A 15697-nucleotide genomic window follows, 5' to 3' on the forward strand; every position below is an offset into this window, starting at 1 on the left:
TTGGATGCCAAGGTGTCAGGAATACCAACCAAATTACATCTCAGGGCTGCCTCAGTGGCAACTCATCGACCCCCACAAGGCTCGCATGCTGCAGCTATCCCAGGCTGGAGATCTCTGTCACCACATATGCCAGAAATGGTTTCACATGGTGCCTGCTTCCTCATGTGACTACCTTCTCATCCAGAATGTCACTGGGGGTTGTCTTATTGGTGAAGCCCAAGTCATCCACTGAGAAGGTGAATTTGACAACTTATCTGTTAGAAAAGATGATTTTTTTTTTTGCATTCTTACTGTGGTAACATTTCATAAAATGCAAATATCAAAGGTTTATACCTCAGGTGATTTTTTACATGAGTAAACACACAGATCAAGACAGAAAGCATTCCCAGTGCCCTAGAAAGCTCTTTCATGCCCTCTCCCAGTCGTTTCCCTACGAGAACCACTTCTAACACCGTAAATTCATTTTGCTGATTCTTGAACTTCATTAAAGTGAAATCCAACATGTTGACGTAAGAACGTCCAAACCTGTAGAGAATTTTTATGAAAATTTATTTTGGCAAACAGGATATGTCTGGAAGCAAGATCTCAACAAACTGAGAAAAATGCTTCTCAAAGTGTTAGTTTGCAGCTTCTTTTATGCATTTGGAATTAAGGAGGGACCGTTAGGAAGATTACAGGAAGGTGGGAGAAAGCAAGGCAGGCATTGGATTATAGATAGTGAGATTATGTGCTCTCTTCTGAAAAGAGGCATTTTGAATGTGTGTTAACTTAGATGCACGGAAACAATGTGCAGGGCTTACTTAAGGCAAAGATAAACTTTTTATTAAGGAAATTATGTGAGGTGATGACTACTCACCATGACCTGCCCACTTAGGAATTTATGATCAGATCGCTCAGTGAGATTACTTTCCACAGACTCCTCTTTCATTCATAATCAGCACGTACTCTTGTGTGTCTGGCTTCTTTCACTCAATATTTAAGATGCAAGAGGCCATAATTTTTCCTGTTTGTCCTTTTCCTCAGTGTTCTACAATGAGCAAATATGACTGTAATTTAGTTTATTTTTATAGTTAGTAGTATCTTTAAAAGTAATAATAGCAACTGCCTATTATAACATTTCAGAAAATACAGGATTTTTTTTCTGCTAGCAGAAAAAGTAGAACTTTAAAAATCAGGGAATTATACAAAAACAGTTATATATAAATAATAGGGTTGTAATTAAGATATACGCTGTCCCAAAGCTGCAAGGTGACTCCAACCTCTTCTCAGTCCCCTCCTTATGAACCCCAAACCCAAGGTGTTGGTACATCCTGATGGATGTTTGCCAGCAGCTGGGTCCCACTGAAGGGGTCATCAGGACGCCCCAGTAAAAGAAAAGCACAAATCTGTACCATTTCTGTATCATCTCAGGGATCTGCTGGGGCTGGCACTGAGGACAGAGACAGAGGGTCCTCCTTGTGCTTTGGAAAGCCTCTATGGTTACAGAAATTCCAGACTGAGCCTTGGTGCCCTAGTCTGGGAGGGGTTGTGTGGGGACGGGAGCCAACAGAAGGGGGAGGGCAGTTGACCGCTGTGTCAACTTCTCCCTTAACCTTGAGCTGGCAGTTATAATCTGGCTGCAGGAGCTCAGGGCCAGAGTCCCCTGTCAGGCTTTGCTGCAGTGGGTGTCGTGCGGACAGAATGCTGGCCCGGGGGCTTCCTTTGCGCTCAGTCTTGGTCAAAGGCTGCCAGCCCCTCTTGAGTGCCCCACAGGAGGGCCCATGGCATCTCAGGATGCCCACTAGAGAGGGAGCCCGCATTTCCACTCGAGTCCCTCGCCCTTTCAGTGAGATACCCTCTCCTGGTGACAACGGCTGGCTAAATCTGTACCGTTTCTGGAGAGAGAAGGGTTCACAGAATTTCCACTACCACCAATTCCAGAACTTCCAGAAATACGGCCCTATTTACAGGTAAGCCTGGCAGAGAGTGGGAGCTGGTAGGATAGGGAGGTAGAAGGGCCTGAGCAGCCCTGCTGTGCTTCCTGCTCCCCAAATGGTCTGTTTGCCCACTGCAGGCTGTTGTCCACATTCTGACTTTATCTATTCCTTGCCTGAGGATGGTGGCAGGAGATAAGGCTTCCAAACAGTGGGTTCAGTTCCTACACCCTCTGAAACTTTATGGGGGGTAGTGGGAGGTTGATAAGAGAACAAGCCCTGTTAACTGCCTCCCTACATCCATTATCTTCAGGACCTCTTGGAAGGTACATTTATCATCCCCATCATTAGAAGATACTCAAGCTCAGAGAGGCTAGAATTCTTGCCCTGGTCACCCAGCTAGATCCCTGTCCTCCTAGAGTGTTGGCCTTACCCTTCAGCCCTGTGCAGCTCTGGAGCAGCTGATTTTGTCTCTTTCACTTGGGTGGCTAGAGCTTTTCTTCCCCAAGCATCTGCCTTTGCTTCCTGCCAGGAAGAAGGGGCTTTAGTCTTTTAGCCTCCGAGCACTGCCACTCCCTTGCAGTGGGGAATAGGCACAGGTATCTGCGGGCTGCCCTCGGTGGTAGGCCTTGCTTGTTCTGGTTTAGCAGTTTCTATGGTGGGTGGCACACCTGGGTTCTTTTTCTGAGAACATAGTTGAGGAGGGTGGGAGGTATAGAAGGTGGTAGTTGGGGCAGGGCCAGAATATCAGGAGGAACAGTGCATTTTACTTTGAATGAAATGATCAAGATGGGAAAAGGGCGTCTTTGTACGTGTTGGCTGACTGGCTGGGTTGGGTAGGGGCAGGAGGGCTGGCTTGTTTGTGTAGGGGTCCAGCTGCTCACTTCCTCCCACAACTCCTTTTGAAGTCTCAAGTGCCTTTTCACAGCTGGTTGGAGGCCGGGAGGCCACAGGCTGAGCATGCTTGGAGGAAGGTTGTTCCCAGTCTCTCCTCTTTCTTCTCTCTCTCTCCCTGGCCCCTAGGCTTGTCAGTGCCTCTGTCCCCAACCTCACTTCAGTGATCTCTCGCTAGTCCCTGCTTCCTAGTCCCCTGCTTTCTGTTTTCTGAATCACTTTCATTTGAGCTTTGTAGCATGCTCTCAAAGTTGGTGTTATAATCCTTGTTTTATAGATGGGAAAATTAAGGCCCAGAGAGAAGAATCTTGCCAAGGTCATACAGCTCCTCAGGGCAAAGGCAGGGCTGGAACTCCAACTGTCTGACTTCTAGTTCAACGTGTCATCATTATATTCTAACATATAACCTGGAAATGATAAAATTCTGAATAAATGCAAAGAATTTAGAATATAACTTTCATAGTTTTTTTTTTTTTTAATACAAAGGCTGTTACTGTTCATATTTATAGAGCAATTTGGAGAATACAGACAACACAAATGAAAACTGAAACTAGATACAATCTCAATTTTGGTAATATTTATGTACAGTTAGGAATGTGAATATATTATATATACTGTTTGGTATTGTCTCACGGCATATATTGAGGACTTCTTTCCTCTTTTCTCTCTTTAGTATAGTTTTAAAAAGCAGCATTGAAGTTGATAACATGGATAAACCATATTTTTTTTAGCCAGTTCTTTGAAGTGGACATTTAGCCCACTCTGGGTTTTCTTGCTATTAGACCTGACACCATAATGAACCTCCTCATCTATTAGGCATCATTGTCCCCTGTCAGATCATTACCTTGGGCTAGATTCCCAGAAGTGGAATTGATAATAATAATAGCAGTTCAAGGACTTTGCTCCAGGGTAGGGTTATGGAGCTAGTGGTGCGAGGACATGTGGTAACTAGAAAAACACTGAGGGGATTTTCTGGGAGATTTGGGAAAGTAGGCCCAGGGTTTATAGGTCAGTGGTTGAGCAGTGCTCCGCTTTCCTCCCTTCTCCTCCTCCTCCCTTCTCTTTTCTCCCCCCTCATCTTTCAGAGAGGGAGGAAAGCGGGGAGGGAGGAAAGGGGTAGGGAGGAGATGGGAGGGGGAGGGAGAATGGGGAGATTCCCTCTATAATTTCAAATGCATAAAAGAAACTGCAAAACTTGTTATCCGGAGCATTTTAGATCTTATTTCCTAGCAACTGTCCTCAGTTTGGGCTCAAATAAACTCTTATAAAAATTCTCTACAGGTTTGGACATTTCTTACTTCAACAATCTGTACCTGGGGCAGTGTTATTTTAATAGAGACAAAGTGCTTTGTCAGACCTTTGACTCTCGGAGACAAGGTGGCCACTCCCAGAATTTTAATCCTGGAGTCTAGGAAGGATTGACTGGCCCAGGGTATGACCTGCCTAGCAAGCTACATGCCGTCATTCCAGTACAGGGTCACTCCTGACATGAAGGTGCTATTTCTGAGCTACGTAGTGGTTGAGAGAGTGCCGAGGGTATGAACACACAGGAAGAGTGAGCATGGGAGTGGCATGGGATGGAGGACTTGATAGTCCTTGGAAGGCCGGGGTGGGGGTGGGGCTGGTCCTAGGGGACATGCTGTGGTACAGCAGCAGCCAATGTGATAATATGAGGAGCGTAAATCTGTCACTTATAGAATGCCTCATAGGAGTCATATCCATAGACTTTATATCATCTTATCCTTTGGCAACCCCGTGAAATAGGCATTGTATTTTTCTCAGTTTTATGAAAGAGGAAACTGAGACTCAGAGGGAGTGAGAGCCAGTGAGAAGGCTGTAGAAACAAGATCCACTTCTAGGCCCATCTGCTCTGCGCTCTCAGCCATGAGGTGGTTACAAATGAGTCGAGACTCCTGTCCTGATTGCACAGGGTCTGCAAGGCTCTCCTTGAATCCTTACATCATAGGCCCTCTTCTTCTTCCCTCCAGGGAGAAGCTTGGCACCATGGAGTCGGTTTTTATCGTTGACCCTGAGGACATAGCCATTCTTTTTAAGTATGAGGGTTCCACACCAGAACGATATTTCATCCCGCCCTGGGTTGCCTATCACCAGCATTACCAGAGACCCATCGGAGTCTTATTCAAGTGAGTACTGGGTCATTTCTCAGGGGCAGAGAGAGATGATAGGCAGCTGTGGTGAAGACAAAGGCTGGGGTGAGGAGCTGGAGCCACATTTACCCTGCCTTTTCTATCTGGGGCCTTTAGGAAAATCCCTATCATCTTTCTGCCTCCCTAAAACAGATGATGATGATGGTAAACAGCTGTGCCAACCATCAGGGACATGGTTAGGCTGAAGATCTGAATGAGTAAAGACTTTGCAAAGTTCTCATTGGTTCATTCATTAAGTCCCATCTTATTGAGCACCTACTATGTGCCAGGCCTTGTACTAAGTACAAGGACTAATGACAAGTAGGGCAGGGCCCTGCCACCGCAAGTTCCTCACAGTCTAAAGGGACAGTAAAACATAAGATAAATTGGCATATTTAGATGTAGGGGATACTGGTTTCCACTAAATTGCTCATCACAACTTTAAAATGTGAGCCTATCAAGTGTTGGTGAGGATATGGATCAACTAGAACTCTCATAGATTGTGAGTGGGAGTGAAAACTGGTGCTATCACGTTAGAAAATGGTTGAACACTACCTCCTAGTTGAATACTCACATACCTATGATGCAGTAGTTCTGTTTTCAGGGATATACTCCATAAAACAGCCCGCCTGAGGAGGAAGGTACTGGAATGTTGGCAATAGTGCCATTCAAAAGCGCAAAAACCCAGAAACAACTTAATGCCCAACAGGAGCATGAATGGGTGAGTGGTGGCATATACCACTCCAAATGAACAAACTAAGTGACTCACAATACAGATCATATTTAGATAAAATTGAGTGAAAAAAGCAAATCCCCCAAGGCATGACAGCTTCTTTTAAGAAGCTGAAAATAAGCATACATTTTAAGAAGTATGTTTTAGAAATATATGTCAATCAGATAAAAATATATACAAAAGCAAACAAAGGAATTGGGTTGACAGTCCCCTTAGCCAGGGAGTACCAGGTGGGCATAGTAAGAACTGAGGTTTATCATTAATCCAATTCTGGGTACCTGAGATTCTCCACCAACGTGAATAATGGGATACACCAGGGGTGCAGTGGAGAGGTTGGTCAGTTGTGTCTGTGCAGGGATCAGAGAAGGTAACATATAGGGTCTTCAAATGGCAGGAGGTAAGCATTGGCCAGGAGGAAGGGGAAGTGAGAGGAAGGAATACTTGCAACTCAGGCAAAGACTAGGGGCCTTGAAAGAGACTTAAAGTTTCTAAGACCGAGTTCTTGGCTTGCAGCAGCAGGGGTGGGTGGTCAGGTTTTGTTTTCCTTCATCGCTTTCTTCCTGTCTCCTCCCTCAGGCCCCACAGCAGCAGGGAGCTGGTGTGAGAAAGAGAGTGTTGGGAGGAGGTGAGGGCAGGTAGATGTGAGTGCTGGACTCTGAACCTGGCTCAACCTCCTGGGAGAGCCCAGTCAGCTCCCTCTGTGTTTGTGGAGGCTGGAATTTTTGACCATGAGGGCCCGAGGGCCTGTGTTTCCTCAGGAAGTCAGGAGCCTGGAAAAAAGACCGGCTGGCCCTAAACCCGGAGGTGATGGCTCCAGAAGCCATGAAGAACTTCGTCTCCCTGCTGGACCCAGTGTCCCGGGACTTCGTCAGCATCCTGCACAGGCGCATCGAGCAGCAGGGCTCTGGAAAGTTCTCAGGGGACTTCAGTAATGACTTGTTTCGCTTTGCCTTTGAGTGTAAGAGGCTTGTACCTACCTGGCAATGGTCTTGGGGGTGGGAGAACCCAGAGTCCCATCTGAAGAAGAGTTTAGGACTGGCTTTTGGGATGAGCTGTTGAACACACCCTGTGCCATCAGCTACCCGGGGGAGCTGCACACTCTCATCTGGCATTCATGCTGTGGAGGCAAGAGTCTCCAAAATGTAGGTCTCCATTGCCACTATCCAAAACCCAGAGTGTGGTTCAGTCCTCCACTCTGCAAATCTCTCCTGGGTCATAGATCTTTGCGGGCTGGGTGGCTAATTTGAATTGGATGTTCAAGGATGGGTAGGAGTTATTCAGGTAGGGCAAAGAGGTCAGGCAGTAGAGGCAGAGGAAACAGCACATGCAAAAGATCTATGGCTTGATGGAGATCATGTGATCACTGCAGGAGATCTGGTATGAGAGTTTGGTATGAAATCAGCATTCAAATTCCCAACCCCACAGGTGGGAAAAAGTTGGGGTTGTTGTGACTTCTTAGGTCCAGGCAGAGTGGGTCCTGGATGGCCAATTACCAGGGCTTTATGTCTCCAAGTCTCCCATTTGGCCTGTTTCAGGAAGTATTTAGCCAATGAGGTCAATTATAGATGAGAAATCTCTCTTCCCAGGAGAAAAGCCTGGATGCTTGGGGTGCTGGTGGAAGGGTGGGTAGGACAGTTTCATCTCCGCCTGGACTCGCTTCCAGCTCTGCTGGAGACCGATTCCCAACCCAAATGATCTCTTTTGAGGATCTTCCACTTGGCACTCTGAAGGACCTGAATGGTTGCAGTTTCAGCCCCATGGACCTCAGGCCTCAGTTTTTTTACTGAAGGAGACTGAAGTCAGGTGCATGAGATCCTATGTGTTGGTGGAGGTGGATGTGGAGTTCCTGGGAGCTTAGGTTCTCGGATGTTCAGATTATAAAGGACTCTTCAGCCTGTGCCTATCCCTGCAGCTATCACCAATGTCATATTTGGAGAGCGTTTAGGGATACTGGAGGAGATAGTGGACCCTGAGTCCCAGCAGTTCATTGACGCCATTTACCAGATGTTCCACACCAGCGTCCCCATGCTCATGCTCCCCCCAGACCTGTTCCGTCTGTTCAGGACCAAGACGTGGCGGGATCATGCGGCCGCATGGGACGTGATTTTCAGTAGAGGTGAGGATTTCTCTGGCTGTACCCTAGGCAGCTCAGTCTGGGGGCCCGGAGAGCCCTGTCTACCTTAGTGGGTAGGAAACCCAGGCCTGGGTGGGCAGAGAGAGAGAGAGCAAGAAAGACACAGATGGAAACAAAAAAGAAGCCTGCCTCTTTGTTCCAAGTTATGTCCATGGACAACTGAGTTGCCATGTAGGAAACCCACCCTCTGATGGGCAGGGATGGGCATCAGGAAGGGCCCGGAAGCTCCGAGATGGTGAGTTGAAGGCCAGCTGTTGGTGATTAAATTTTTATGAAGAATAAGATCAAAGGTGTCCATCATATTCTTTCTAGGTACCCTTGATCCCCAACATGAGTTAAGGACTAGTGTTTCAGACCTGGCTGTGCTTGGTGACAGATTGGGACTTGGGCAAGAGAGATTAGTAAAGTAGCATAGAGAAAGCTGATTGGGGATGCCAGACCTGGAGTCAAATCCCACCTCTGCCCAACACCCACCTGACCTTGGGCAAGTCACTACTCTGTGGACTTCTGTTTCCTTACCTGTAAAATGGGGATATCACTTACCCCATAGAGCTGTGGTCAAGAATTAAATGAAGAATCAGATAAGAAAGGCTTAGCAGACAGTATGTGTTCAATAAAATGGCAGCCTAGAAAGCACAGGGATCCAGAATCCCCAAGTCTATCTCTCGCTAAGGGCCTGTTCCTTCCTTCCCACCTAGAGAGACTATTGTTTTCTTTCCTCTTTCCTGCCACACAGCTGAAAAATATATCCAGAACTTCTCTTTGGACCTCAGAAAGAAAAAAGACTTCAACGACAATTACCCGGGCATCCTCTACCGCCTCCTGGAAAACAACAAGCTGCTCTTCGAGGACATCAAGGCCAATGTTACGGAGTTGTTGGCTGGGGGTGTGGACACGGTGAGGTGTGCTCTTGTGCCCCTTCCCCCGCCAGCTTGCCTCATCGGAAACCTTGCCCACATGGGGTAGATCTCCCTCTCTGGACTTCATTTCCTAAATATTCATCTCCTGGGAGGGTAAGGTCAAGTCAGTTGCCCGTGGAGCATGCCTTGTGGCTGGTCCACCGTTTTTTCCTTGCCTTTGAGAAGGGGGTGACTAGGCGTGGGTGTCGTGGGCCCTGGTTCTGTGTGGAGTCTTTAAAGGAGAAGCCTTTCAGTCACCGGTAGGGGACACAGCTCACTGGATTTAGGAAGGCTGGCAGGAACTCAGAAAAGCTGGGAGTCAGTGGAATTTACCCTGCATTCTCTCTTCTAGGATCTTTTTATGTCTTTCATCCTCCCCCATGGTGCTCCTGAGAGCAGAGCAGATGGGCATCTTCTGTGGTGTCTCCGGAGCCTTAGGCCCTCTCCGCAGGCAGCACAATACCACAGAAAGTTCTCTTGAACGTCAAAACCTATCTTCCTGTGTACCATCCCTTTCTCTTTCTCATACTAATGTGATAGGGAGGGTTATTTATTTAGTGTTTATTGATTATTGGTTATGATTTCAGGAACTGAGACAATAAAGATGCACACGGTACACCCCAAATATTTCAAATGGCTCAGAGAAGAGTAGTATATTAGTTTGCTAGGGCTGCCATAACAAAGTACCACACATGGGGTAGCTTAAACAATAGATAGACATTTAATTTTCTCAACAATTCTGGAGCTGGAAGTCCAAGATGAAGGTGTTAACAGGGCTGGTTCCTTCTGAGGCCCCTCTCCTTGGTGTGTAGACGCCGTCTTCTTCCTAAGTCTTTACAGGGTCTTCCCTCTGTGTGTGTCTGTGTCCTAATCTCCTCTTCCTATAAGGATATCCGTCCTATTAGATTAGGGCCCACCCTAGTGACCTCATTTTACCTTATTACCTCTTTAAACACCTTGTCTCCAAATATAGGCACATTGTGAGGTACTGGGGGTTAGGAATTCAACATGAATTTTGGGGAAACAATTCAGCCCATAACACGCAGGCAGCATGTGCACCAATGACCGCCACACCGTGTTATGGGGCAGGGTGAGCAGGTCTGCACCGGGCACTAACAATACTGGGAGAGACTAATATGACCTTGCAGGATAGGAAGAGTGCTCTATAGAGGAGCGAAAATTCAACCTGTGTCTTGAATACTGTCGCCAGGAGGAGAGAAGAGGAATAGCATTTCAGGACTAGGGAGAAGCTTATGTCAAAGTCTCCTGGGTGAATAACTCTATTTCCTAGGTATCTCATTTATGTTGTGCTCTGACGAAGGACTTTCAGTCCCTGTGACAGGCTGCAGATGGAGGCGTTGAGCGTATTTCAAACATAGTTCATTGCCAGTTCTGTGTAAATCTCCAAAAAATGTTCCCCTGCACCAAAGCAGCTCTTATTGTTAGGTAACATTTATTGAGTACATACTATATGGCAGGCAAAGTTCTAAGCTTTTCACATGTATTAATGCATTTAGTATTCACAAACAAAACTATGAGGTATGTTACTATTATCCTCCTTTTTCAGATGAGAAAACTGGGGAACAGAGAGGTTAAATAACTTAGTTAAGGTCACACAGCTAGTAACTTATTTGACTACTTTAATAAATAAGTATTTCCTGAGTAGCCACTCTGTTGGGCCTTGTAGGTAGTGAAACAACTACATACGTTTGATCTGAGTCTTGATTGGCTTCCTAGGCTGGGAAGGGAATTCTGGGAAGAGGAAACTGCGTGAGGAAGAATTTCTGGGCTTCAGAAGCTGCATGTGGCTCACTGCAGCTAGAGCATTAGGTGCATGTTGGAGACAGGTGGTGATGGAGCTGGAAGTAGCAGGCAGGTGTTGGGGGTTTCCATAGGTCAGGCCAGAGCCTCTGGATTTGATCTGGAAGATATGGGAAGCCAGGCAAGGATTTCAAACTGGGAAGTGACTGGGTAGCACTTTTTCATAATTGCTCCTTCTAGAAGGAACAAGGAGAATGTCTTAACCTCTTGGACAAAAATGTGATCTTTGGTAAGATAATATGCGACAACCTGTGTACTAGCCCTAGGAAGGAGGGCTGTGCCAGCCTGGGGTCCTGCCATGGAGGAATCTGCGACAGTGAGGCTTGATGAAGGGCTAATAGTCACAACCCCCTGCTAATATTGAGATTAGCTGGTTAATCTCAGTATATACCACATGCTAACTACAACACGGACAGGAACCAGGTCTGATTGTTCTCATTTTGTACCTGTGAGCCTTCCATTTTGCTTTGCTGCTATAGATAAAATGTTAAGGCTTGGGAACGTTCTGTTAGGGACAGGGTTGCTTGTTCAACTGGCATTTCTAAAGGAATGTCTGTCTGATCTCAGAAGCTAAGCAGGGTCAGGCCTGGTTAGTACCACCTAGGAATACCAGGTGCTGTATTTTTAAAAAACAAAACAAAACTAAACAAAAACAAAAACAAAAGGAATGTCAGTCAGTCAGAGGACAATTTACAGAAGTGGGCTTTGATCTACGAAGGCCTCTGCAGTCCTTTAGAAGAAGGCATTGGCTGTATGGGTGCCCTCTGCTGGCTGGGGAGATGGTGGACTCTGGTGATATGAGGGATGAGGGCTGGGACATGTGCTGTCCCAAACATTCCCACCTGGGTGGGAGAAAGGCTTCTTGGACAGTTGCTTTTGCTGATACTAGGATAAGAGTGGGGAGAGGTTCTTGGAAATGAAAATTTAGCATGGGTCTAAGTGCCTCAGGAGTGACAGGCCCTTCTGGTCTTTTGCACCCCGATACTCTCTGCCAGACATCCATGACATTGCAGTGGCACTTGTACGAGATGGCACGCAGCCTGACGGTGCAGGAGATGCTGCGGGAGGAGGTTCTGGCTGCCCGGCGCCAGGCCGGGGAAGACATGAACAGGATGCTGCAGTTGGTCCCACTCCTAAAAGCTAGCATCAAGGAGACACTGAGGCAAGCCTGCACCCACCTATGCCTGCCCAAATCCTGGGCAGGGCCAGCGTGGTGCCTGGGGACAGGGTTACAAGGAGGAGATTGGTAGCAGGAAGTGAGAATCCTGGAAAGACAGCTCAGAATGGGGAGGAGGGGTAGAGTCAGGGTCCTGCCTCCAGATCCGCCCTGCCCTTGCTGCAGCTGGGGCTGAGATGACATGGGGGTTGGGGCGCTTTGTCCTGGCCTCTGGGCATTAACTTCTGAATGCCTTCCTCTGACAGACTCCACCCCATCTCCGTGACCCTGCAGAGATACCTAGTAAATGACTTGGTTCTACAAGATTATATGATTCCCGCCAAGGTAAGTGTGGCAGGAGGGCTGCAGGCTCCGTCAGTCAAACAGAGGTTGGGGGCAGACTGCAGATGGTGGTGATGGAGCTTCTGTACCGCCTCTCTTCCTGGAGCTGGCTGGTGAGTCCTTGGCAGCAGCAAAGTTTGAATGAAGGGCAAAGGTAGTAGTCACAGTAGGTGATGACCTCTGGACTGTTGCTGGATCCCAGGGTTCCTAGGGAGACCCTACAGGCTACCTGGGTCTCAGGACCGTTTGGTGCTTAGGAAAGGGCAGGACAATCCCTTAGGCCATCCCTTCCCTAATGGCTTCAGTAATGCTTGTTGAGTGAGGCTCAGGGAGGGTTGGGGTCTTGTTCAAGGTCACACAGTGGGCAGTGTCTGTGCTGGAGAGCTGAGCAGCCAAGCTGGGGAGCGGGAGTGGGGAAGCTGGGTTATGCTCTAGACTGTGAAGAAATGAGGTCTACTCAGACCTCTGCTAACCTTGTCCCCAGACATTGGTACAGGTGTCTACTTATACCTTGGGCCGAGACCCCAACTTCTTCCTCAATCCCAGCAAATTTGACCCCACTCGATGGCTGGGTAAAAACAAAGATCTCACCCACTTCCGCCACCTGGCCTTCGGCTGGGGAATTCGGCAGTGCGTGGGCCGGAGGATCGCAGAAGTTGAGATGACCCTCTTCCTCATCCATGTGAGTCTAGCCTGGGAGCATCCGAGAACCCTGGGTGGCCCCGGCCTTGATGAAGGCATGGGCCATCGCTGTCCAGAGCCCTCCCCCAATATTCCCTGCTGCCTCCTTTTTTAGGCTAATCCACTTATCACCTATTGGTGTCTCCAGCCATCTGTTCCTCTACAGGGGTGATGTGATGAGGGTAGAATGGGATAAAGTTTTGTAGAAAGTGAAGTGAAAGCCTGAATCAAGGGAACAGTACTAGTGGTGTGTTTTCAGGCGCTCTGCAGGGTTAAGTAGGAGCTGGCATGGACCTCTTAGAGCTCCTCAAATCATACTCAACAGGCACTGCTCAACAGGTGAATGAGCCTGGCTCAGGGGAGACAGGCCTTCCCTACTTTTCCCCTAAGTCCACCACCCCTCTTTCTCAGATTCTGGAGAATTTCAGAGTTGAAATCCAACATCTCAATGACGTGGGCACAATGTTCAACCTCATCCTGATGCCTGACCAGCCCATTTTCTTCACCTTCCGACCTTTTACCCAGGACCCACCCCCAGCATGATCAGAGAAGGTGGTGTGGGAGGGAGGCCCGAGGGGTGGGGCCCATGCAAGTGTCTGCATCCTTATTCCTCAGTAACCCCCTGCCCCTGCTCCCTTCTGACCCAGCTCAGCTGAGGCACTACTCTTTCACCCACCTCTTGCCTCTCTTCACCCACCCATGAAGGCAATAAAGAGCTGAACTATGTGTAGTGTTTTAATGTCCCTCCTGCCTCTATGATATCCATCACTCCTGTGAAGATGCTTTCTGACCTGGGTGCACAGTTGGATCTGAGCATGAGTGGGAGACCCGAGGTAGCCACACGCAAAGCCATTTCTGCTGGGTTCCACCCACCAATGGCAGCTCAGGAGCCAGCGGGATCAAGCCCCATGCTTCCTGGGGCTGCGGGCAAGGCAGAGGGGATGGAAGGCTATTGCTACTGTGCTGGAGCCAGCAGGGTTGGGACAGAGGACCTGGTGGAGCTCTGCTGAGAGAACAGGGAGATCTGAGAGGTGTGGGCCAATCATGGCTTCTGGAGCAGGCCCACCTATCAAGGGTGAGGCTTGTGCGGGGCTCTGCTTGGCTGAACCCTGAGTGGGAATGCCAAGGTCCAGCTAGAGTCTCGGGCACAGCCAGAGCTGAGGTTTGTGTGTGAGGGGCTGGTGTGAGGTGGCCAACCCTGGGGAAAAAGGCCAATATGCTTCCTCTACCCCACCTGAACCTTCTCTGGGTTTCCCCAGGCCTCGGCTTCCTGCTCGAGGGGGACATGCTCATTTGTCTAAGCTCTGGGCAGTAGGCAAGGAGACTGCAGAAGATTCTTTGGTCCATTATTTGAACTGTCTGAGTCTGGTCCCAATTTTGGTCCCCTTCACTCCCTATGAGTTCTATAACTTCTGAACTGACCAGGTACCTGATCCTTCCTGGCCCTCGACTACCTAAGTCTGAGTCCTGCAGGCATACAGGGGAGCTAGTCCTGTTCCGGACAGCAGTCCAGATAGCTTGAAGTCTTCTATCAGGATCTGCAGGTCCTGAGTCCACTCTTGGAGACTTTCTGCTCTTCCCCATCACAGTCTTCTTCCTTGCTGTCTTTCTCTCTCTTTCCTGCTTTCTCTCTCCTTTCTCATCTCCTGGCCTGAGTCATATTTGACTCAGACATGTTAGAACTGAAAAGGGACTTAGCATCAAAGAGGTCAAGCTCTACATGGAATATATGAGGAAACTGAAGCTTAGAGAGGTTGCTCGAGTCATCCAAGGTCATACAGAATGCTTGTAGCTAGGACCCAGGGCTTCTGACTCTCTGTGAAAGACTCCTTCCCCTAGTCCCATCGGCTTTCCTGTCCCCGGCTACATTGAATACAACATGGCAGGCTCAGCCTGTTATGGCGCGAACGATTCTAAGACCCACGGAGCCAATTGAGATTAATGATGAGCCTTTATTAGCTGGCCCCCCGACTAACTCTCTACCATACAGGGTTAGAGATCAGTCCTGAGCTCCCAAAAGAGGCAGCTCATAAAGCCTAGAACCACACCCTGGTTTAACATCAAACAAACAGATTAACCACACCCTAGTTAACATCAAACGAGCAAGCAGATTACAGAAGCTGAAGTTGGCTGTTAGCATATCTTTGCCCAAAACCACACCCTTAACAAGCCTAGCTCTGGTTGATAAGGGTATGTCACACTAACATGTAACTGATCCCCACAGGCAGGCTTCAAGTCTTTTTCTTCCCTAGAAACAGAAAAACAAACTTGAAAGAAGACATTTCAAGTACAATAGATGTTTGGGGGCAGGTGGAAAGTTTCAGCCTCTCTTACATCTCACAATAGAGTTGGCCTCTGGTGGTCTCACTTCTTCCAGAGGTCTGGAAGGAGTTTGTCTCCCTGGCTCCTGCTTTGGAAGGACTTTTCTCCCCACCCTCCTGGGTCCACTATGGCCTTTGGTTCTCCAACAATGGTTGCTTCTAGAACAAACAGAACGTTATAGTGCTGTAGCAGAGGGCCCAGGCCCAGAATGGGGTCAGGGAGGAGGAAGCTGGGGCCCCTAGGCTGCCCTGCTCCAGAAAAGATGCAAATGCTCAGTGATTCACAGCATTTAATGAAGTCATTTCTAGGGGATGGGGATGAGACACCCTAGCACACAGAGAGGGAGGCTGCTTCAGTATCCAGGTCCACTGGGACTTAGGTCTGCTGCGAGTTTGAGGACTTGTTGAGCTTAGTCTCCGAACTGGGCATCAAGGGGTCCAGCTTCGAGGGTCTCCTGTGGTCCTTGGAGTGGGTTGAGGAGTTCTGCGTTGTGCAAAGCAAGGTAAGGTGAGTCTGTCCTTGTCTCCCTGGGTGGGGGTTACCCATTAAGTGCATTTCGCCTAGCAAGTCATGTCTCAGAGGGCCATGATTTCTCAAAGATTTCCAAACAAATTTAGCCACAGCAGGTCATATCCAATTTCTTCAAGTCCACAAG

The 15697-nt window shown here is 48.2% G+C and overlaps 2 protein-coding genes across 3 annotated transcripts in view; one reads left to right on the forward strand and one right to left on the reverse strand.

Annotated features, from left to right (window-relative positions):
- The first annotated feature begins 1588 nt into the window (after positions 1–1588).
- LOC102894190 (cholesterol side-chain cleavage enzyme, mitochondrial) lies at positions 1589–13446 on the forward strand. 2 transcript variants are annotated; one of them, XM_006922633.3, is made up of 9 exons: positions 1594–1949; positions 4796–4951; positions 6446–6645; positions 7600–7803; positions 8558–8718; positions 11537–11703; positions 11964–12042; positions 12524–12721; positions 13132–13446. In XM_006922633.3, the coding sequence occupies exons 1-9, from the start codon at positions 1681–1683 to the stop codon at positions 13261–13263; spliced, it is 1566 nt and encodes a 521-aa protein (XP_006922695.1). In that variant the 5' UTR covers positions 1594–1680; the 3' UTR covers positions 13264–13446. The 2 variants fall into 2 exon arrangements, with proteins under 2 accessions (XP_015453224.1, XP_006922695.1); XM_015597738.2 differs by lacking the exon at positions 7600–7803 and having other exon boundaries at positions 1589–1949.
- A 142-nt stretch (positions 13447–13588) lies between these two features.
- The window catches only part of CCDC33 (coiled-coil domain containing 33), a 117917-nt gene continuing 115808 nt past the window's right edge, over positions 13589–15697 (reverse strand). Inside the window, 1 exon segment of the mRNA XM_006922706.2 lies at positions 13589–15525. Coding sequence (XP_006922768.1) covers positions 15418–15525 — 108 coding nt within the window. The 3' untranslated portion in view covers positions 13589–15417.

Source organism: Pteropus alecto, unplaced genomic scaffold (genome assembly GCF_000325575.1).
Source record: "Pteropus alecto unplaced genomic scaffold, ASM32557v1 scaffold38, whole genome shotgun sequence".
Taxonomy (NCBI): domain Eukaryota; kingdom Metazoa; phylum Chordata; class Mammalia; order Chiroptera; family Pteropodidae; genus Pteropus; species Pteropus alecto.

Coding starts and splice junctions, on each gene's coding strand:
- LOC102894190 (XM_006922633.3), top strand. CDS start 1,681: ATGCTGGCCCGGGGGCTTCCTTTGCGCTCAGTCTTGGTCAAAGGCTGC. Junction 4,952..6,445: donor CCCATCGGAGTCTTATTCAA/GTGAGTACTGGG, acceptor GTGTTTCCTCAG/GAAGTCAGGAGCCTGGAAAA. Junction 11,704..11,963: donor AGCATCAAGGAGACACTGAG/GCAAGCCTGCAC, acceptor TTCCTCTGACAG/ACTCCACCCCATCTCCGTGA.